We start from the raw sequence: 23,099 nt of genomic DNA on the forward strand, positions 1-23,099 counted from the left end.
ACACGCAAAACTAATTATAAACTCGAATGAATATCGTGCCGGGAGAGGGGGAGGGGGGCGAGTAGTTGATTTTTTTTGGCCTATTATATTGTTGCAAGCTATTCGTGGCCGTCGTTTTTCTTTTTCGTTCGCAGTAATATTTATGAAATGCGTAACTTCCTAAAAGCCGTGGTTCAAGTGAAGAGACCAGTGCGTAATAAAAAAAATGGTCACTTCCCCAACCGTCCTTTTAGCTAAATATAAATAACATTGCGGACTCTGGGAGCCGTGATGCAAAGTCCCGACTTCCAAATGTGCCTCAATTTCCCCAAGACCACCGTGTACCAAATCAAAAAGGCCGCCTTCCGATTTCTGGTTACGTTTTTCAAAACCACCACGAGATGACGCGCAGCGCGCACTAGTTAGAGTTTTGTTTTCTTCCTCTAGATGGCGCCACCACTGCCTTCACTCCATAAAAGCACGTTGGCTTTGGGTTATTTTGTTTGTCGCTATTTTGGCATTATCTTTCATTAACGGTGTGTTTTGTATATTTTTCAGTGTCACAGAAACGACTCTAACCCGTACTGAGCGCTCTAAACACATTTATCCCTAAAAAGCTAGCCGATAAACCAAACGGCCTGTCCTGTCAAGTTCAAACTTTGTCGCATTCAGTCTATCGTGTTTACTTCGTCTCTAATGAAGAATGATTTAATTCGTATCCAACTTTATAAGATCTATTTAATCGTTGTACGCACAGGCTAAGTCAGTTTTGCGTTCAGAACCAGAACCCTAGAGCGCTGAACGACGAATAAACAAGGAACTATTTCTTCAAGCGCGTCGGCATTGAGGGAGCGCTGCGGACGGAGCCACCTCCTCCGGGACGGAGCGCGAACGGATACGCGAAAACGCCGCAGCGGACTGTTTGTCGTGTGCGGGCTGATCTGTGGCAGTGTGTGTGTGGGTGCTTAGCGGCGGTTACGATTTCGTCCGAGTGTTGCCAAGACTTGTGAGCACTATGGATTTACTGCACCTGCTTCTGGCCACGGCGGGAACGGTCCTCTTCATAACAGGTCAGCTCGTTGAACGATTGTTTTCGGTTTCGGCAGCGCGGTGTGTCGAAGAGCAAGCACATGAGGCGGGCGATTCGCGCTGCATCCATTCTTTTGACAGGACCGGCTAACCTGTAGCATTCATCGGCGGGACGGCTCCGGCTTGAGCGCTCAAATCCGAACCGCTGACTCTCTCCCCCGTTTTTTTTTTGTTTTTTTTTTGGTCTCTTTTGTTGCGATGTTTGGTATGTCGTGACATAACGGAAAGCGGGCGTAAATTTCGTTTTCTTTCGGGGTCCGTGGGCTTTTTTATTTCGAACTTTACGCGCCAGCTTTTATCTCAGCATCGCGCGCGGGACGCGAAGGCGCTAATACGGGACGATCCCCGCTATTCGTAGCGGCGTCGTGTTTAATTTTGGATTAGCGTTAACTTGGCGACATTGATGAGTGTGTTTCCAGCGAGGGTAACCAACAAGACGTCCGATATATGCTTTGGGTGTTTTTTGTTTGTTTGTGCGCGTCCGCTAGAATCGCTACCCGTCAAATTCTGGCGCTTCGAAGCTACCCGAGTTAATTTTCTGGGTCGCGAACTCTCCGACCCTTTCTGCGACCGCTCCGGTCGGGCTGCATTCCGCTTCCATCAGATTATGCGCATGTGTTGTCCTTAGAAGCCTTACATCGTCCTCGAAGATCTTTCGTGTACATCCTTCTGTGTGTGTGTGTTTTTGCGTGCGCCTGCTCGCACGCATTACATAATTCATCGACTTCGCCTTGCTGGTTCTTTTTTACTTTTTGGGGGGGAATTATGCGGGGCTTTTCCGCAAAGCCCGTGCTCCCTGGATTAAATGGATCGCGCCTTTTTTGCACGTTATTAATTCATAACATTTTTTTTCACTCAAGAGCAGTTGGTGTGCACGGAGCCTCGGGCAACAGTATTGCAACTGTGTCTGGTAATGCCGGATTATTTTGATACCGGGCAGCAAATGTAATATTAATGGAGTGTTTTTTTCCTTTCTCTTTTATTTAAAAACAACTTTTGGGGAGAAAAAAAGAAAAACAAGTAGCGACTAATCTTCCTTTAACTGGGACGATAATTTCCCCGAAACTCTACCGACAGTAGTCGCCTTCCATTCGCGGCGACAGTCAGTTCACCGAACGACGTTTCATCGACAGCTGGCCTGAGCTGAGGTTAGCTTTTTTCTATGATGAGCCGCCTCAAACTGTTGCCGCGAAACGGCGTGAACGAGTGGGCCGGGTTAGACTACAATTACTCTAGACCCGGTAGGTTAACACGTTCCCCGGTGGATACACGCGCGACGAAATGTCCCTACTGCGTGCATTTTGTGAAACGTGTGTCGACAAAATGGACAGCCGGTAGAATTTCGGGGGAGTTCATGACAAGAATAGACACTACCGAAAACAATCGAATCGCATGCCTTAGTCTCTCTCGCCCCCCCCCCCCCCCCCCCCCCTCCCCCTCTCGCTCTCCAAGTAGCAAAAGCGAAATCCCCAGTGCATTGAGCATTCCCTCTGACGAGGCTGTATCTTCAACATGGTTGAAAAAACCCCGAGACTGCGGGTAAACGACACAACACTAAAAAGTCTCTATAATAGAGACTTTTTAGTGTTGTGTCGTTTACCCGCAGTCTCGGTTTTTTTTTTTCAACCATGTGCAATCTAGACCAGCTCGTTTGCGCCCTTACTTTTTGTATCTTCAACGCTGTCTTAAAAAAAAAAAAAAAAAAAAAACGCGTAAAAATTTTTTTTTTTTTTTTGCGAGGTCGAGTTAAGATACGTGTTGGAGATTTTGTCGTTTCGATATCCGTGTTATGGTGATTCACCTCGATGACGCTCCTCGTCCTGTATTTCCAAATCGGCCAGATTGGCTGCGCGTTGACTTCTCTGTTCGCTCGTCCAAGTACGGAAGTGCGAGATGCTGAGGAGGTCGAAAAAGGAATTGAGGTTTTCAGTTCAACGGCCCACAACTTGAATATCTGCATCGAAAAGCGGCCTACATTTCGCTGGTTTTAGTGACGAGCTGCACACCGCCAAGTGGGAAAATGAAACTGGGCAAATGCAAATTATTATCATTGCTCGTCTCGCAAACATGTACAGTCGGCACGGAATGAAACGCGAACAAGGAGCGCAAGGTTTTTCGACCCACGCTGAGTCACCTAGAGACGGAACACCGAAGGTTTGGATGCACTGAGCAAGAGTCTAACACAGTGGTCGGCAACCTTTTGGCGAAGCGGGCCGAGTCGCCGCAAAGCCTAGGCGGTACGGGCCGGACGGCAAGCAGCGGGGGGAAGGGGGGGGGGGGGGGGGGGGGGGGGGGGGGGGGAAGGGGAGAGGAGTTAAAATAAAAAAAAAAGCATTTGCACGAACTTACATTGACGTACATAAATCGAAAATGAACAGTTTCTTTATTTCACAACAAACAACATGAGATACGACATTTCCACAAAAACGTAGAGACTCCTCTCAGTGAAACTTTTGGTGTCAAACTACGCCAAACTACGGACATCCACATTCAAGCTGCTAACTGCGAGTCGCAAAACATTGTGGAGGTTCACAACAGTCAATCGTGAGCGGAAGTTGGATTTTATGCACTTCATTCGTGAAAAAGTCTGCTTGCAGACGGCAGCGAATTAGTCAACTTTATTTTTTTTTTCTTTAGCTGACTGTGTAGGGGGGAGGGGGGGTTACCAGGAGGCTGAGGGCCGTATGATACTACCTCGCGGGCCGGATCCGGCCCGCGGGCCGCTGGTTGCCGACCACTGGTCTAACACATCGAAGGAGGAGCCATCTTCTTGCAGCTCCCATCTGGTTCAGGTGGTGCAGCATCTAGCGAAAACCATGCACCCACTGTTCGCGTTTCATTACGTGCCGACTGTAAATGAATTCAATGACATGGTCTTGCTGTGACGAATAAGAGGCATGATTTACGTCATGTCTTCAACTGCATTTTTTTTCTTCTATGCTCTGATAACAATAACCAAAATTTCGTCACATGTTTTTTTTTTCTTATGGAGTGCACGTGCAGCCGCTTACGGCTGCCTTTCCATAATAGGGAGTTTTCGTAGACCGCGTTCTCCCCGTCCGCTAAGCCCTCCGCAACCAAGGAGCCGCCACCGCGCCTGCGCGCCGATGGCCTTGGCTGTAGAGTTCGGGGTATCGTAGCGGACTGGCGGAGAGCGTTGCGGGACAGCGGAAACGATCTACGAAAACTCCCTATTATGAACCTCCGCTCACGCACACATGACGTCATACGCGAGCTTGTCCTTGTTTTTGTCATTTCTTCGCTGCTACCCGTCGTTCTATTTCTTTCTGGTTGGTATTTCAATACCGTTATAGATAGAATTCCTTATTTTATTTCCGTCGTTGTACCCACGGCGTGTGTGTATGAGGATTTAGTTGAAAGAGCTTTCTCTCCTCGGAAGTGGAGGCTAGCCTCATGCACATGCGCGGCTTCCCTGGATCCCTCGGTTGGTTAACACTCGTGCTCACTGGGAGCTTGCGGCCGCAGCCTTCCGCTACCTCGCGGTGTACACGACGGCAAGGCAACACTGAAGCGTGTTTCACATGCAGCGATTTTGGCACTAGAGCGGCGCGATTTCTGCCGTCGCGGCGCTCGTGCCGCTCAACCGCTGGTGCTGGCCAGAGCACCGCAACGGCAGAAATCGCGCCGCTCTAGGGCCGAAACCGCTGCATGTGAAACACGCTTGAGACTGCCACTTTCAGTTGACACGTCAGCAACTCTCGATATTTTCAGCGTGAGCAGCACCGTTTCAAGTGATGTAAGCTCGATATTTTCAGCGTGAACAGGAATATAATTTCTTCTAAGTCATATATTTTTTTCTTTTTGAATTCTTGCAAAATTATACCTTCCATTTGCCTTCTCTTTTCTATTCTCCAGGTAAGACTCAATGTCTGCTGTGAAACGATCACTATGGCCGTGTTCCAAAGTTACTCCATCTTACTCCAGGCTAAGGATTTTGTACCTTGGCGTTCTAAAACCTGCCCGCGTCCAGCGTTTTTCAATTCCTGCTGTCAGGTGACGCGGCCCTCCGAAGTAACTGATAAGGGGGATCGGTGGTGGAGGGGGCTAGCGCTCACCAGCTCGGAGCACATGGTGCTGAAGCACGCGCTGCAGAACCCAGAGATCCCCTGCTCGTTTTGATCTGGATGAGCATCGTACCGCAGCGTGCGGTCGTGTATCACTACTGTGTCGTGCACGTTAGAAACCCCAGGCTGGGGGTTGTAATGCTTTGGCTAAATATCTCATATACAGCTGAAACACCGGACGCCCATTGAAGCTGACTTACTTACGGCTGTATAAACACGCACACATTATTATTATTCACCATTACCTCGATGAATAGTGTGCTCGCCGTGATTTCATTGACTAACCCGCTCGCATTTCCCGCTAGGTGGAGATGTGCTCCGAAATAGCGGGTGTTCTCTTCCGAGTCAAGGCCTACATCGTTCGTAATCCCGTTATTATTATTATTATTTTTTTTATTTAGGATTTACGTGATTTGTAGTTTTCGATAAATACCGAGAAGGATGAACTCTGCCGACGTGGCGGGTTGTGGAGAGAGCATAGAGAGACGGCGGAAGCGGTCTACGAAAACTCTCTTATAAAATTTAATGGAGGTTTCCGAAGTGTCTTTCTACACGTCTCTAAATAACTTACAAAGTAGCTAAGTTACAGTCGTTACCACAAAGACTTGACGCTTCGCATCTCTTTCTGTGAGCCAGCTGCTGCGCGTACTCGGCGATGAGTGTGTCACTGCTGCACATTTATGTATGACCTTCTCGCTAGGATCGGCAAGAGTGGGGCCCGATATTGATCTGCACGAGCTTGTCGGATTCGGATCGCGTTTTCGAGGTCCAATCTTTGGCTCCTTCTGCGCTTTAATCGCTAGGGAAACTCTGCCTTTGTTCGTTGCAAACACTCCGTTCGCCGATGGTTTTGTGGGCGGCGCCGCTGGTGCAACAAAATGGCGAAAGCGCGACTTTCTCCGCTTTAGGCAGGATGCGAAGGCGCTCAGGCGAGAGCGTTTTGCGTTATCGCGGACTGTCTCAAAAAAACATTTCTGGAGAACGTGAAACTGTTTTTCCCGCGATTTCAGATAAAGCTCCAGATAACTGCCAAGTTGCAAGCATGATTGTAAGCACCAAAGATGGCTTAAGTGGCGTTCCTTTGATGCGTAACTTATTTCTATAGTGGCTCTCAGATGGGGCTAAGTGCACCCATCCAGCCTCGTTCTTAATCGGGTCGCGTCACTCCCCGATTCTAGGCTTGATTACGGCGCCCTTCGCTCTTCGTCCTGTCCGCCGGGAGAGGCCGAGCCGGCCTCGTCGCCCGAGGCAGTGATTTGTGCCTGACATCTCCGCCCGCTGCCACAATGGATGGTTCCTTCGCGCGAAAGGACCTTCCCTCTTTCTTTTCTTTTTGTCTCCGCACTGACGTAAGCTGGCAATAGTGGGTGGCGGCAGGAAGTTTCTATCTATCCGTAACGACCGTCTTGCTTTTCTTGTTCGTCGGCGTAACGTTTCGTACCATCGTTGGTAGTCGTTTCTTTCGTCGATGTCGTCCTTCGAAGGTTCATCTCCCTCGCTAAGTGTGCCGGCTGAAGCGTGTTTCTCACGCCAGGTCGCCCCGCGTTCGCTACGATTGGAGATCGATCTGCGAATTCTTTGGAGGCGGATATTGTTCCGAGCTGAGATTTAGCTTCCCGCAGAGCGTTTAGAGAGGTCTTTGCCTTCTTCTTTTTTCTTTTTTAAGAGGAGATTCTGCACCCTCGGATCTTTATCATGATCATCGTTACAAGCTACCGAGAGAGCAGTCATAAACGTTGAGCCGGACATGCTACATCGGTGTAGTCGTGAGCGTGCGGTAAACAAGCTATCGATTCTCGTTCTAGCGCTTTCATGTCTCGCCCCATCGATTCGTTCCGTGCGTGCGGTCTGCGCTCATCCCGCGGCGGGCCTGCAGCTGCGTGATCGTTCATGCTTACCTGTTCCCGCGATGAGAAACATCAGTGAACGAACAAGTGGGTCGACAAACTACTCCATCTACTGGGAGGAGTTTGCGGTGCGTATACAGGATCCTGCGTACTGCAAAACATGGAATTTTGCCTGGGACAAGGAAACGGAGTCAACCTTTCTTATCGGAATGGACTGCTACTTTGTATTAGAGAAGGGGAAAGGGAATCAAAAGTAGAGAAAAGCGAAATCAAGGCGAGGGGAAAGTAATGCTATACAGTTTCTCAAGCTGCTTATCCGCACCAATTTTACGCATGAAGCGTACCAGTACCGTTGTAGCTTTCGGGCATTTGTATAGGGATTTCCATGGGTCTTGGAAGGCGCCCTTGGTTATTGCTTGGTTCTCAAAGGAGCAAGGCAAGATTCCATCTTCTTTCTCAAGGTCACCTCGCCTCAACCAAAGAGGGCGTCCCAAACGCGTCAGCCCCGGAATTTCAGGTGCGGGTGCAACCCCATCGTGGTGAACGGCGCCCAGAGATTGCGCTGAGAGGTCTCCAACCAGGAGAGGAACAAAGGACCATGGAAGCAAACTCTACTGTCTTCAGCCGAGGCTTATCAGCTCATCCGAGAGATTATCTTACGGATCCAGAGGAAATCGACTGCGCCGTGGCTAGCTCGTGGCCACCGATACGATGGACGTCGGTGACGAGCTCATGTGTAATGTGAACCTTCTGAGAAAAAGACAGTGCCGTGGGCGGAGCCAAGACTTTTCGACGTTTGCTCGACCCGCTTTGGCTGCCGACCGTTTCGCCAAAGCCCTTACTTATGGTGAATTCCACTCGTAGATCTGGAGCGCTTTCCAAAATCCGCGAGGGAGGCAAAATTCCGCTCCGTGGGACCCGCTCCGTATCGACGAGGGGAAGATAAACTTGCATTTTTGGAGCGACCTCCCCCACACCCCTCCCCACCCCTTCTCCTTCCGCCGTTCAAAATGGCCGCTGCTCGAACTTGACCAGCCCACCAACGCCTCAGCCGGCTGATCTTTCCGACGACCAGTGACGACTGTCACTGCTTAGCTGTAGAAGTAACACGCGACACAGGCCGGGCGGAATTATACGTACCACGGCGCCCATGTCACAAATAGCGAAGACGTCCGCGTTCGGCACCGTCACATACCTTTCGGCCGCCTCGAAGCGGCGGGGCACGGACAGCGATTGCCAGCGGTGAGTTCAGATTGCTAGTACGACTTTAATAAACACAGAGGTAACAAACCATCACTTGCGCGGTCGTTGCCTAACCACATCTTGCTTTATTTCACGGGAAAACGCCGATGGAATGCAGTGTAAAAAGGTAAACAATCACTGGCTGCAGAATGAATAGGCCTAACCTTGCGTCTGCCTCCGGCTTTTCTGTCGTTCTTTTTTTCGTTCTTCCTCGGTGATCACAGATGTCAGCGCTTACGATTTGCCACGCTCCACATTCCCGGCTTTTTATCCCTGATCTACGCGAGGTAGAAGCGTTCGAGCCGTCACAGTCCAGAGTAAACAACCGACGCACCCGAACAGATCCAACTCCACCGACCGGCCTGCCGATCTCTCCAACCTCGACGCGCATGCGCACCGCCGATTTAGACGGAAATCACGTGGGCCGCTCTGTCAATTTCCGGAAAGATCTGTGAAATCCCGCAGAGCAAGTTCGGCGGAGTTTGGGGCGCTCCGTGGAGCGGGCGCTGCCAGAGATCTACGAGCGGAAGATGACCAACTTGAGCCAGATCTGCGAGCGGAATATGCGCGCTCCAAATGGAGCGCTTTTGGAGCGCTCGAGATCTGCGAGCGGAATTCACCATTAGAGTTACCTTTGCAAAAAGAGCGCTCTGGCCGCCGCCATTTTGCGAATCGAGCGACCCCTACCAGCCAGAAATATCTGGCACCCCGCCTGAGCTGTGGAAACCCGATCAGCGTGACTCCCCACCTGCATTGCGCATTCGGAGTTCGCCGGCTTTTCTTGGAAGTTTTTACTTTATTCGCCTGTTTAGGATGCTTGCCCTTTGTATATTATCTTCCACTGTGAGAACCAGAGAATGCCAGGGCTCGTAGCCTGCTCAGCCTTCGCAGGAAACGAACGAAGAGAGCGAACGTCAAGCAGCCCGCGACGCAGGCAGTTCGACGTTCTTGGAGGATTATTTCCGTGGAGATAATCTCCAAAAAGCCTTCCCGGCTGCGTTCCGGGTCTTCGCGAAAAATAGCTAATAGGGTCGGGTCCGGGGTGTGGGGACAGAATAGACACGTTCGTTCATTTGCTTCGAAGCTGTGCAAAAAAGTTGCTCTCTTCTACATGTTCCCCAAAACACGCCGGATTCCGTCCGATTATCGTGAAGTGACTATCGTCGACACTGTATATTGGATATGCGGTGTTATGTGAGACCCTTCTGAAATGCTGTTCTGATAACCCGGCACCGTGGGGTACGTACAATATATGTTGTTCGATTGATGAGACTCAATGAATTTCATGTTGTGGGCAGGGAATATCCATGCAGTTCGGATATCCTGTGTGGTCAAACATTTTGACCTATATAGATTGACACGGCTGAGTGTACGGTGCCGTAAGACGAGTGTACGGTGCCGTAAAACGATGAAAATGAAATGAAACAAACATTCCAGTTGCATTTGTTCCGTCGCGTACGGACTCACCAAAACAGCTTTCATTTCTTTGTTTTTGTTCCAAACAATAGAGCACTGCTTTCTTAAATACCTCTATAAATTATGTTCGCCACAGAACACAAAATAAAAAAAGAAAACGCGGCAATTCAGCCGCTACCAGCGTCCGGAATGGCGCTGAAGCAGGCTGCCACAGCCCACTGGCGAGAAACTCCACAGCTCAGCGCAGTCGGGCAACACTGACGTACACTCTCAAAACCAGCGACGCGCGCTTTAAATCGCTTGTACCCTTACTTGGGAAGCGAGGCGTCCTCTGCCGCCGCCTTTGTCTACTGGGTTTTGGAACGCGTTCTGGTCTGGACTGTAATCGCCAGTGTGGTAAGCGCTGGTACGGTGTATAGAAGCAGACTTCATTCGATTTGTTCTCTTTACTGCTGTAAATATGTAATAATCAGTATGTTTTCATCGAGACAGCCGGTTCTCTGACATTCCTGCCGAGTTGCGGCTCGATCCGCGGCGGGAACAACTTCCCGATCCCAACAGCGCCCAAATGATCCCCAACACAACTTTTTTTGTGCATCGATAGTTCTATCGATAGTGAGTCAATCGCCAAATGAAGCCACACTTAGTTTTGCCGTTAATTTTGAGCCTAGCCGGTGGTCTCTTTCTACAGTGGTACGCCACTGGTGTCAGTATACATCAGGCAGCCTTTTCTTTCTGTATTGGGAAGATATTTCGACAAGATGACGAGGGGAAAACCATCAGGCGTTCTAGGTCTTTTGAAACTTCATTACGTAGAAAGTCTCGACACAGCTCGGAAGGTTTGGGCCAGGAATCGTACCTTCCTGTACTCTCAAACATGTCTAGGTCGACCGAAGCTCATCAGCTGTTGTAGACTCCCAGCGTGTACGTGGTAGTTAGCCGTCGACTCCCTTCCCACCTAGCTACTGCTCGGTCTATCGGCTGATGAAGGCTTGAGTCCACAAACCTTGGAAGTCGACCAAGCATTGCGGCACGCGCCATCTGCACCAGATGACTCGACTAGGTAGTCCTTATGTAAACGTAGCCAGCGTTTTCCCCAGCGGTCTTTACTATGCTGTGAACATTGGTCGTTTGACAGAGGGCTTAAGGCCGAACTGCAGGCCACATTAATTTCATTTAATTTATGTGATCCTTAAGCGCCTTCTCTGACGGGCAATGCACAAGGAAGGGGGTAATACAATGAATACTACACTTCAATGAAAACTACGACCAGAAATAGAACACACTTTCCTGATAAAATAAACGTCAGAAATAACAAAACAACATGGGTTGTTCACACATAGTACATAAAAAAAATACATTGAGTTTTTATTTTTTTAAATCCACAAGTTCCGGTGGAGGTTTGTCGTTCCGGTGAGGGCTTGCCAAAGCAAGCTCGGCTGGGTCCGTCAAGTGCCCAGCAAACACGAGCCAAGTTGATAATAGCCGAGATGATGATTGTGATCAAAGTGGTCAGACTGAATTTTGGAAAGGGTATTTTCCAATCCACAACCGTGAGCAGCAGGAATGATTTGTTACATGCCGGGTATGTAACAAGCCGGGTATGGGCTGAAAATTACAGGAGTGAACTTCTTACAGTGAGATAAGAGTGAATAACACACACACACACACACACGCACACGCACACGCACACGCTAAAATGCAGATACCTATGGTTCTACGGTTTATTGGCAGGTTGGTTCTGGTGCTTTCCTCTTTTCATGCAAGCACAGCGGAGGTAACGATGTCAAGCGGCGGAGCATCTTCGTTTTCCGTGTAAGGTAAAGGAGGAATCAAAAACGGAGTTCGTGTGAGCACATAATGGGGAGAACACACGCTCTGCTTACCTCTATCGTTTCCCCTCCCCTTTCTTCCCACATACCTTGGAGGATTTACGGGAGGGGCGTCCTCCATTGAGCAATTCCTTTATTGAGGCCCATCTTTCACTCGCTTGGTGTGAGCTGATGTCCGTTTGCTTTGCCCGTTGCCTGCCGGCCTCCAGAAAAGTACACCATTATGTACCCTTTTAAAAACCCCATCTAGCAACATTGGCGGCGGCCATTTCTTGAACACGAAGGGTGTGATTGAATCCGGTTCCCCGCCTAATGCCGAGGCAGTTCTCGTGTCCACCACTTACTCAGAGTACACGCCCAAACAAAGCCGGTCTCGGATAGTCGACCTTTTCGCCGAATTACCCAGGCATTCAAACGCCGCGACAAACGTAGGCACATGAGCTACACGCGCTGGCTGCCGTCTGCAGCAGAAGCTGCGCGAACGCGAGAAATCTAAAACAAATGGCACCCTGCACGTGTTTTCCTCAACGTCTTATTTTTATTATTTAGTTTGAATCTTCTGTACAGGCACAGCTTCCTATATACTGGCAAAGCCTTGTAGGCTGCCACGAGAAACGGCCGCCGAAATGGAACAGGCGGAGCGGCAGACAACGAATGAGAGGAGAGCCACGTGATCGGTGCCCCGCTGCGGCGAGACGCCGAAACACAGTTGTTTCGAGCGAACAAGTGCGTTTCGGGTTCTCGCCTTTGCAAAAGCTGTGCGCTGACGTCCAGGTTCCCCTAGATTCCCCGAGAAATGGCTCTTTGATGCTCTGTGTTACCAGATCCTCGCGCTCCAAATCTGCGACTGGGCACTCTAAAGCTCCGTCGTCAAACTGCCAGACTTTGTCAATGTAGAGGAGATTATGGTACAGGGAAGGCGAGCACGTGCAGCGCATGTACATACGTTCCCTGCATTATATTTTGGTGCTTGGGTACTTTAGCGAAAGGTCTATCGGCTCGCAGCTTCTTAGTGACGCGCAGTTTTGAAAATGACCTATTATGTAGGCGCTTTTTCCCCGTGCTATTCCTGGGTACTCAATGTGGCGAGCGCTCGCTGGCGAGATTGTGGTTTCGCTCACGCAGAATGCGAGTTCTGTACGCGTGTGAGTCGTCCGAGTCTTATTAAACCTTATTTTCTGGCCAGTACCCCTCGCGACAGAACAACAGGTGTGCCGACGTATAGGGCTCGGGTCTGTTTCAAAAGCAAAGTTTTAATCCGCAGTTTTGTTTAGGTTTTTGCACGAGATGCGTTGATTATTTTTAACTTCATTTGCTTCTTCCTTTCGACTATTCGAATGAGGTCTCTATGTTGCAAACGATGGACGGGAGTGGGGCGTCGTGAATTCCGACGCTGTTGCATTTCCCGAGATGATTTAGGTGCCTATCACACGCGACGCGAGTGCACTGGAGGACAATGAACACGGGGGTGGGAATACAATCGGCTGTCTCGTTTATTTCATTCTATCACCTTCGCAAGTCCAGTTCCCCCTCCCCCTCTTTTTTACATTTTTTTTCCCGGACTTTGGAGTGAAACGCAATTATTTCGGGCTCTTGCTTTGTGTTGGTTGGTTTCGCTGTTAGACACATGCTCTCCCTTTCTCTCCCTCTCTCGCCGGATTGTTTTTCGGCTGAGTGCCTCTCGCAGAGACCGAATCTGAAGGTAGTGTTTTACGCCGGTAAGGCTCAGGATACGGATCGTAACTTCCTCGACTTTCTCCGTATTTCCCGGCTAATTTCTACGGGTAAGACGTAAAGTTGCGTGTATCTAGGCCAGGGCTGTACACAGTTCCTTTCCTTTGGCACTTCTTCAGGAATCCTGGGAAAAAGCTAAAATGCGGAAACATTACCTAGACACTGCGTGCTAGCTCAGCGCGGTCGTGTAAAGAGTTGCTCTTTTTTTTTTTTTTTTTTTCATTTTTCTTTTTAGAAGAAACGACGAATGCCGTGTTTTCTTCTTTGAGCGTGCTGTATATCTTTTTAGCGTTTTAATGGTTTGAGAAAGTGTACCATTTAAAACCCAGGAAAAGACAAAGACCGAGATTGAGCGAAGTCCGTTGTGGAGCAGCCTCTGGAGGAACTCAAGGATAGAAAGTGGTTGCAATCGCAAGTGACTTGATTGGAACGCGTGATCCAGTAATCATCCGCGTTCGCCTGCACAGACATCTCGCACAAACTTTTTTTTTTTTTGCTTGAAACACGTTTTTAATTACATTCTGTATAGATGATATTGAATTTGTTTCTTTTAGACCTGCATCGACAAGAGAAGAAACGTCGAAACCCCCCCCCCCCTCTCCCCCCCCCCCCCCAAAAAAAAAAAAAGGACGGGGAGGCGTTTGTTGGACGAAGCACCAGCTGTCTCTGACTACGACAAAGTGCTGTCCAGTCGGGGCGTTTCGCGTGTAACACCTCCGTCGACTCGCGATGTATGTCTCAGTCTGACGAGCTTCAAAGCCAACCGAGGTCCACGTACCCTACGGAGGAAGAAAGGCTAACGCGTCTCGTTGTTTTTGCACGTGTGCGGATTTAAGTGAATTCTAGCCACATCCTCGCTATGCGTCCCGCATCGTCATCACCATCGCCTCGTTGTACCCTCTTCATCGCTACATCTTTCTTTTCCTTCCACCGTCCCCTGTGGAAACTAGCCCGGTATGGGACACACTTCCAGGCTAACCTCTCTGCCTTTCTGTCATTTGTCCCGATCCATTGCAGTGGGGCGAGGCGGTTCCCACGTGGAAGTGTATTATGCCTCATTGCCCCGCGGCCGTTTCCAGCGTGGTTTCGGGCCACGAGGAGGATTAATCCATAGCCTAGGTTTGAACGGGGCTCACACTGCTAGTGCCCGAGTCCCACTAAAGCGACAAACAGAAACAAACGACAGCAACAAACCTCAAACACATGCAGCATGCTCGCGGTGATACATTTGGCAGGCGTTTAATCGTTCGCTGCTTGTGAAGTCAGCACGAGTCGTTGCAAGCCTGCCAAAGATACCCTCGCGTGCATGATGCTCGTGTTTGAGCATAGCCTTCTTTCTTCTGCAAAACCTATCAAACCGCGAAAGTCTCTGATTTGAGGCTTGCTGCTGTCGTTTGTTTCTGTTTGTCGCTCTAGTGGGACTCGGGCATAACGCATTATAGAAGAGACAGTCTTTAGGGACAGTGTGCGAGGCATGCTTTTTTCTTGTACGGCACTCCTGTTCCCTTGGTCATACGAGAACCGCCTGCAGGCCTGTTGGAAGCGTATACATACGAAGCCTTCCAAGATGGCCGAGGCGCGTCCGCATATGGTGTTGTCATCGTGTCATGCAGCGAACACCGCGTCTTTTTGTGTGACGTGCGAACAGCGCGACTGGGGCTCTGGTCGAACACGGGGCGACCAGCTCCAGCCTCGGCGTGAGCTTGAGTCGAGAAATCGGGTGACCCGGCCTACATGCCGCAGCGAGCGCAATGTCCCCTGGCACAATATCGACCAATTTTTCTTTCTCTTTACTCCCCCCCCCCCCCCTTTTTTTTTTTTCTCGTGTCTTTTCACATTGTCGTTTTCTTGTTTTTTTTTTTTCTTTATTGGTGGCCGTGAAAGGGAATCTTTGCGCTGGGAAAGTTTGAATGGGAGCCGCTTTCTCGAGAGAATGAACTGCAGCGGAAAGCGGCGAGCAAGCTCACCAGAAAGAGTATAAGAAAGACGGGTCCGAGGTGGGACCCACCCCGTTTGAGAGCGTCCCCCTTTCATGCCTCGCATTGAGACCCCGAAGCTTAGCACTTTAATGTGAGTGTGTGTGTTTGTATGGGGGGTAAAGGGGGTGAGGGTGCCTCGTTGAGGGAATCGTTACGGTATTCGGCACACAAAGAAGCCCATAAGGCGCTTGTGAAAATAAACGGAGGAGAGCAGTGGCTCGAGCGCCCGGAGTTCGTTATTTTCGAATGCCGCCTTTTTGTTTTTTTTTTATTGCACGCTAGGGTGAAGGTGAGAAAGTGTCGAAATGCCTGGTCTCATGGGTGGGCCGGTTGCGTATAATTCGTCAGCTTTTACGTTCAGTTCCGTGTTGTGTTAGTACGTTTTAGCGAGGCGCTCGCTTCATTGCAGGTTCGGAAGTAGCAGCGCGAGCTCCTCCCGAATCCCGATGCAACTCCTCTCGCTTTTGAGGACATGGATCGGTGATTTGGTCCGTCGTGTTCTTTCTTATGCCCCAGTCCCACTAGACCGACAAATAGAAGCAACCGACAAGCTTGAAACACGAGCAACATGCACGTGAAGGCAACTTCGGCGGGCATGCGATCGCTCGTGCCATAGCCTATGCTCGTGCTTACTTCACGTGCACCGAGAGATTACGATCCTGTCGAAGATACCATCGCGTGCATGCGGCACGTGTTCTTGTTGGTGTCGGTTGTTCCTGTTTGTCGCTCTAGTGGGCCTCGGGCATTGCGGATTTTAACTTAAGCTTACCCCACGGTGACGAGCATTTTGGTTTTTGTGAGGTTCCATTTACCCTTTCTGCCGTTGCCAAGCAAAGCACGAGAGAGCGTTGATGCCGGCCGTGTTACCCCCCATTCACACTGAAAGCGGATCCGCGTTCGCGAAGCGGTTGCGAAAGCGGTTGTATAAAGATCCAGTGCAATTGCACACGCATTTAACGTCATCGAGTGCGCGTGCAATTGTACTGGATCTTTATACAACCGCGTTCGCAACCGCTTTGCGAACGCGGATCCGCTTCCAGTGTGAATGAGCCCTTAGCGCTCACTGTGTCTCCGAGTGCACTTCTACGAGAAACAGAGGGACTTGTGAGTGTGTAACTGGAAGCAACGGACACTTCGCACCTTCCTAACGGTCGACGCGCTTTTTCTCAATCTGAATTAAAGCCTCACGGTGTTTCGCCGCGATCTGTTTCACACGCAGAAAGAGATTTATTTATTTATGTCGATACCGTCAGCGCGCCTGTAGGCATTCAAGTGGAAGGACAAAAGCAGACATGTACAAATTACTCAAAAAAGGTAGTTAAGTTAAGTTACTGAGTATCGACGCCAAAAGTAATTGGAGTAGAGTAGAAATTACACATTTGTAATAGTAATTGAGTAAACTACTAACTACTGTAAAAAGTAGCGAATTACTTTGAAGTTACTTTCGAAGTTACTTTTTTATATTTTTGTGCTGGCAAAATGAACAGCAGTTCTGATCAATGAAAAACCCTGCGAGCCTAAAATAAGTACAGTCTCTTTATGGCTTGCGTTTTCGCCAAAATAGTTCATTCGCTCGCAAAAGGAATTGACTTTCAAAGTTCTTGATAGGAGAGTTTTCCTCTTTTCCTTCTAAAGACGTCCCCAGCCAAGCTAAATAGACGTTCCACCGACGGGCTGGATGGAACGGCAGCGTTGAATTTGAGAAACAGGCTGTGCAGGGTAGGGTAAGCGAGTGTCGGTATCTTAGGTGTCCATGACGAAACATGTGAGGTTTGCCTCGGGTAGAGGGTCTTTTATAACAAACTGTCCTCCTTTTTTTTTTCTTCGTAAAGTTGAGATTGTTATAACTGGCCCCTCTTTATTCCGACGGCGTTCTGAGAGTACGCTCAGTCAAGGGTTCAAGTCTCGCGCCACGACGATGAGATCATCCGGACGACTGCGCGTCCTGTTGTAGAGCTAGTGCTACGCTACTGAAAAAAAAAAATATTTTGGTTTAACAGAAGATGAACTGAAGTATACTTTGCCGCTGACGCCGGGCCTAACAAAAGGATCTCCCAAGGGTAACTCGCAATCCTCGCCGGTGACTACAATATTCTGACGCGTCTGAATCTTTTTTAACAAAGGTGAGGTCTCCCAGGCATGGATGCTCGAAAGGACGCAAAGGATTACGTGAACCAGCATCGTCGCTCGTATAGAGTTGCAGCTGGAAGCAGGAACGTGCTCCCATGAACGGATTATCCGTACCAGGGTTTGTGCGCGGGGGAGTCCGGCTTTGCAAAGGCGTATGCGCTGACGACAAGGCGACCATGGGAACAGGCGCCCAGCTGCGAGGTCATTCCAGCGGCGCCTCCCGTGGAACGTGCCACTTGAGTCAGAACTCACTAAAGACAGACAACACGAAAACAACTCTCAGAGTGTCCCCGTCTTTCACGGTTGCAGCTGGAAACGCGGCGCCTGCGTGCATTACCGGATTACCGGTGTTATGTCTTGGCATAACCCATCACCTTGGTTCAAGGACGCCTTCCCGAACAAGGGGGCCCCTTGTTCGGGAATGCCACTTCACCTGCCGGCGTCTTATTCATTTCTGCGCTCAAACTTTCGTGATGGGCAAAATTAGCACTATATAATTTCGAAAGTAGTTAGTAATTTGAGTAGAAGTTACCTGAAAAAAGTAGTTAAATTAAACTACTAATTACCCAAATCAAGTTGTAATTGAAAGTTACCAAGTTACTCGAAAGAGTAGTTAAACTACAGTAGTTTGAGTAGAGTAGTTGAACTACGTCCAAGTCTGGACAAAAGTAACGACACATTAATAGAATATAAACTAGTCTAGGGGGCACAAAAACAATAGCAGTAGAAAATGAGCAGTCAATGATTAACAGAAAAAAAAATATTGGTCATCGGAGTTTATAAATATGCTGAAAGGCGGTTCTATTAATGACGTTTCGGGAATGAAGGATTCTACATGAGAATTTGAATTGATGGTCAGTGCGAGGGGAAAGATAGGAAGGAGGAAGCAGACGCTTATCTTTGTTAGCAAGGTTAAAATAGCACATATTATGACAAAAAAAAATTACGACGCAACAAAAAAAAAAGGGGGGGGGGGGGGGGGAGGGGACGGGACTAAAGCCCCTCGATATGTTTTCGTTTGTCTTGCAAGTAGCGTCAAATGCGCGAGCGCACGTTGCCCGTGTCTCGAGCCTCCCTTGGAAGCAAATGGCGACGCAGCACTGAAATGAACGGCCCTTGGAAGCGAATGGCGGCGGAGCGCCCGCTCGTAGCACGTGTCTTGCGCGTTTCCACAACAATGGTTGGCGGTACTTGTAAAAAACGCCTTTATCAAGGGGCTTTAGACGGGACAAGTTAGTTTTTACGCACGTGACACTGGCTGTACGATGACCGTTCGAAAAATTAAAAGGCGCACCGCTATTTACACGAGCATGGTGTGACCGGCGCGATTAGAACGCTGTCTTTACCTGTGTTGCCCTCTGCGACAACGCCGCAAATCTGCCATTTTCCAGGGTTGCCAGGTTGGGCTATAAATAGCCAAATTGGGCTAGTTTTATTTGTAGTTGGCGAGAAAAAATGGTATTTGGCTAGTATTGGGCTATTTCTGACCCGTGCTGGGCACACCAAAATGCCTCGAAGCATTTGGGTTTTTAGGTTCAAACATGATATTTCTAGAGTAAGTTACGTAAACATTTGGCGCTTCAGTCTGTGAACCCTGATAAGTATGCGACAGCAAGCAAATTCGTCTTCTCTTTGCGCTTTTTTTGCTGTTGTCTACCCCCAAATCTTGTCCTACTCCCGAATCGTGTCCGAATCATAGAGTTATTATAATGCTCTATGGTCCGAATGCAAGCGTATGCTATTCCTCCTAAGAATGCGCACCTGCTCTGCACATTCTTAAGGTTGTCTTTTCTTGCGAAACAGGATGTCGATGGAAAATGCTTGAGAACATTTTGTACGTTAAATTCGTGCTGCGGGGCAAAGAGCAGGTCTGCAAGGACTATGTTCCTTCAGAGGTTAAATGACACGTTTTAATACACTGATGTACCCATTCTCTGACGTTGGTTCTGAGAAACTAGTGATGCTGATGGTGTGAATAGTTCTATTTGACGCATGGCTTTAGTGTTTAGTGGCTTTTGTGTTTAAATATACGTTTCAAATGGTCCATTTTTTTGGCTACTTTTGGGCTATTCTTCTGGATCGACATTTGGCTATTTTTGGGCTGCATCTCGTGGCAATTTGGCGGGTCAGAATACAAACACCTGGCAACCCTCCCATTTCTCGGCGACCTTTCCACACGCGCGCTCAGTATCGGGCCATAGCCCGCAGTTTATACATCTTTAAAGTTTGAAATCCTATGTGGTGGTTAAGGGTAAGGGGGGGGGGGGGGGGGGGGCTGTGTCTTGGTGCTGGCTATACAAAGGAAAGTTTCGTTTTTTAGATAGTTTATTATGACGAGATGTTCCGGGTTTTGCGAATGTAAGATTTTGCTAACAATAATTTCTGTATGATACGAGATTTTTTTTCTTTTTTCTTCTTTTTTTCGCTAACAAAGCCGATATGTTTCAAGGTGTGCTGTGTATGAGCATTGTTAACGTGGGGACTAGGCACCGGTTTGGGACCACGGTACACCCTCGGCAGGGAGCTCTCTTTTCTGGCTGGCGCATACTCGTGCGGCGAACTACCCTGCTGCCAGGCCAGTAGTTTTGGGAAACGACGTCAGAGCAGGCCGCGCATCTTCCCCGGAAGGAAGCCAGAGCGGCTTCAAGACCGGGCCGAAGCCCCGGCATTCGGGACTCCGAGAGAGAGAGAGAGAGAGGGCCGCTGCGCCAAGAAGGAACAGCGACGCCGACTTTCTCGTGCGCGGCAGGAAATTAAACTTGTCACACTGTCGGATCTCCAGCCGAACAGCGGGCAAGCGTCGGGCGCGACGCCGTCTCGCGGAAATTTCTCGAAGTACACACCCGATACAAAACAGAAAATTCTGGGGAAAAAGCGGGGAACGAAAGAACAGAGGGTGACGCGAAGTTTCGGACCTGTCATTTGCAGCTGGAGCCTCCTTCCCGCGATCGCCGCCTTCTTGCTTTAGACCGCATTTTGTTGTTGTTGGGATGTTTTTCTTTGCACCGTCGTCGTCGTCGGCTTGGTGCCACACCGTGCGTGAAGAGAGCGTTCACCGGTACACCGCGGGAAGCGGTGTAGCGGCTTTTTGGGCGCGCACTCTGGGAAAGCGTAATGATTGCTTCTTCTGATTATCTGCTCCCCTGGGATTTCCTTGCCGCTTCGCTCGCGTCGACGTTTCCGCATATTCATCCAGACGCTATCGGGGAGCGGCGCTGTCGTCGAAAGCGGCTCGGCGGCAGCTGTTTCGGATATTCCGCGCTGTGTGTTTCAGCTTGCATCTGAGAGGCCGTCAAACCGTGCGGGGGCGCGCGGATCGCGAGAGACAACGCGATCGTGTTCACCGAGCGTTTTTGCGATGCCTGGAATTAGTGCATTGTTGCTGTTTCGAGAGGACGATCGATGGTAGCGTCGAGCCTACACTTTAAGATATATATTTAAACGATTTTTTTTTTTTTTTTGCGTGTTTGGCGAGGTTGACATTACGCAAACGCGTCGTGCGCCTTAGTTTCGAGCAACTCGAGTGTCGTCACCCTTAAATGTTTTTTGTTTTTCCTGTCACGAACGTTCCCAATCTTAAAATTAAATTTTTTTTTTTGTGCAGTCCTTTGTCGTCGATTTTTTTTTTTCTCTCGTTTGTTTCCTTTTGGCTTTGAAACTTGGCTGCGTTTCCTTCCTCCCATCAGCTAACTAACGTCGTTCGATCTTCGTCCGAGTCTAAAGAGTTGTTTTGCCGAAGGCCGCGCAATGTCGCGATGGGAACTTTTTTTCTTCTTTTTTTTCGTTCGGTTTGTTTTGGTCGCGTTTCTTGGGGGGACTTCGTCGCAGTTTAATTGTGCGTGCGTCTGACAGTCAAGACAGGCAGGAGACTCGAGTCCCTGATTGGCTCGCTCTTCCCCCCATTGGAAGATATCCTCCCGCCGGGCCCCGGTGTCGTGAGCCTGATTGAGTTCAAAAATCCTGCGTTTGCTTCCAGCACGACCTCATTTTCTTCGTTTCGTGAAACGAAGAACCTCCGCGAGTCTAGTGAACACGTCTCTTGTACGAAAAAGGTTAAGGATAGGTCTTTTTTTTTTTTTTTTTATCGCGTTTTATTCGTAGCGTTGCCGCCCGGCCTGACGTCATTTCTTCGTCGCGTTACGCGGTACGGCGAGCGACCGTGCAAAATCAGTCTTTGGCGCACGTGTATGCAGGGAGGTTGACGCGATTCAAAGGCCGACGCAGCGAACACGCAGGGAATTTGAGGTCTGGGGTAAACAAAAGCATGTGCGCGCATTTAGCGGGTAAACAAACAAACGCACGAGGTGCTCGAGGAGCAGACGAACTTTTACGCCGAATAGACTATTTTCAAAAGTCCCATCATGCAATAGTGGCGGTTTCCATATTTCGGGCAACGCTTGCTGTAGGAAGCGTGTGATTGGATTCGAGTACACTCCGAGCGCTGCTCCAGCACTCGTGTCCAGTGCGGGCTCGGGGTGCGTGCCCGAAATGTGGCGACCCTCGAGGTAGCTACTGGACGGCACGCTCTTTCGGAAAGTGATCTGTGTTGGCAAAACGAGGCTCATCATTTATTTGCGCCGACGTGTCCGAAAAATGCGTGACGAATAAGACAGGGAAAATAGAGGATGACCGTTTTGCGATCGCACACGGAAGGGATCGATCATCTGTTTGTTTTCATTTATAATCGCGAAGGGGATCCTTTCAGTCCAGCTCTGTGCTTTTTTGTTTTGTTTTTTAATCTTTTTTTATTTATTTATTTTCAGATACTACAACTTTCTCTTCGAAGGTGTCGTAGGGCAGGGTTTCAAGGCCCAAAAATATAGGATACAATAAATATTTTGTAACTGTAACGAACAAAACAAATAAGCAATAATTATGCAGACTGTTACGTTTCATATACATAACTCCGACTCCGCGTGTGGCAAAACCAAATAAACGCAAAAAAAAAAAAAAAATTGGTTTGTGAGATTGATTTATTGCGCTTAAGGGTTCATGCTCTTGACTGAATTCCATGCCTGCACTTGCAGCTCGCGTTATTTGGATGAATATTTGTGCCAAGGAAACGACATGCTTTCACTGTTCTACGTTTTTTTAACCATTTTTGACACTTCGGCACTTTCGTGATCCTTTACGCGCAGGATTCGAGCGAATTATATCTGCGCTGCTTTTTCTTTCCTCCTCCTTTCATTTCGTTGTCTTGTTGTCTTCAAGACAACGAGATGTTGTCTTGGAGACTACATTTCGTTTTACCAACCGAGGCAGGCAGCCTTCGTGAACCTGTTTTCTCCTACCATCCTTATCTTCTTCCAAGTTTTTTTTTTTTTTTTTTTTTTTTCACCACTTTTTTTTTTTAACATTTCGGGACTGGGATTACATTTCCGTATTGATTCCATGTATAACGGTTAATGAGCGGTCTACATTATAAAATCTACTATTCACAATCTCCTTTTCTTCTTTCTTCTGTAGAGGTTTACGTCCAAGTCTAAACTATATCTTATTTTGCTTCCAGTTGTTGTTGCTCGAATTTGTTGCTATTGTTGCTTTTCTTCTCCTTTGTTTCGTCTCTGATCCTCCGGAGACCAATAAATAACTATTATACCCAGTTTCTGTTTTTTTCGAGCAGAGTTCGTCAAAGTGATAGTAGTTCTTGTAGACGAGTCGGACTGTTTTTGAAGTTTCGAGAGTACACTTCGTGGCGGTTGTTCTGCGCTCCGCCCAATTTCCCAAGTTCTAAAGAGTTTGCCAACCGCAAGGTTTCTTCAAATT

At 48.8% G+C, this 23,099-nt stretch overlaps 1 protein-coding gene across 1 annotated transcript in view; it reads left to right on the forward strand.

Moving 5' to 3' along the window:
• Positions 1-480: 480 nt before the first annotated feature.
• The window catches only part of LOC8027741 (neural cell adhesion molecule 1), a 534,141-nt gene continuing 511,522 nt past the window's right edge, over positions 481-23,099 (forward strand). Inside the window, exon 1 of the mRNA XM_042292876.1 lies at positions 481-1,049. Coding sequence (XP_042148810.1) covers positions 995-1,049 — 55 coding nt within the window. The 5' untranslated portion in view covers positions 481-994. The remainder of the gene's footprint in view (positions 1,050-23,099) is intronic.

This window comes from Ixodes scapularis, unplaced genomic scaffold, assembly GCF_016920785.2.
Source record: "Ixodes scapularis isolate PalLabHiFi unplaced genomic scaffold, ASM1692078v2 PGA_scaffold0__279_contigs__length_252992795, whole genome shotgun sequence".
In the NCBI taxonomy this organism is placed as follows: domain Eukaryota; kingdom Metazoa; phylum Arthropoda; class Arachnida; order Ixodida; family Ixodidae; genus Ixodes; species Ixodes scapularis.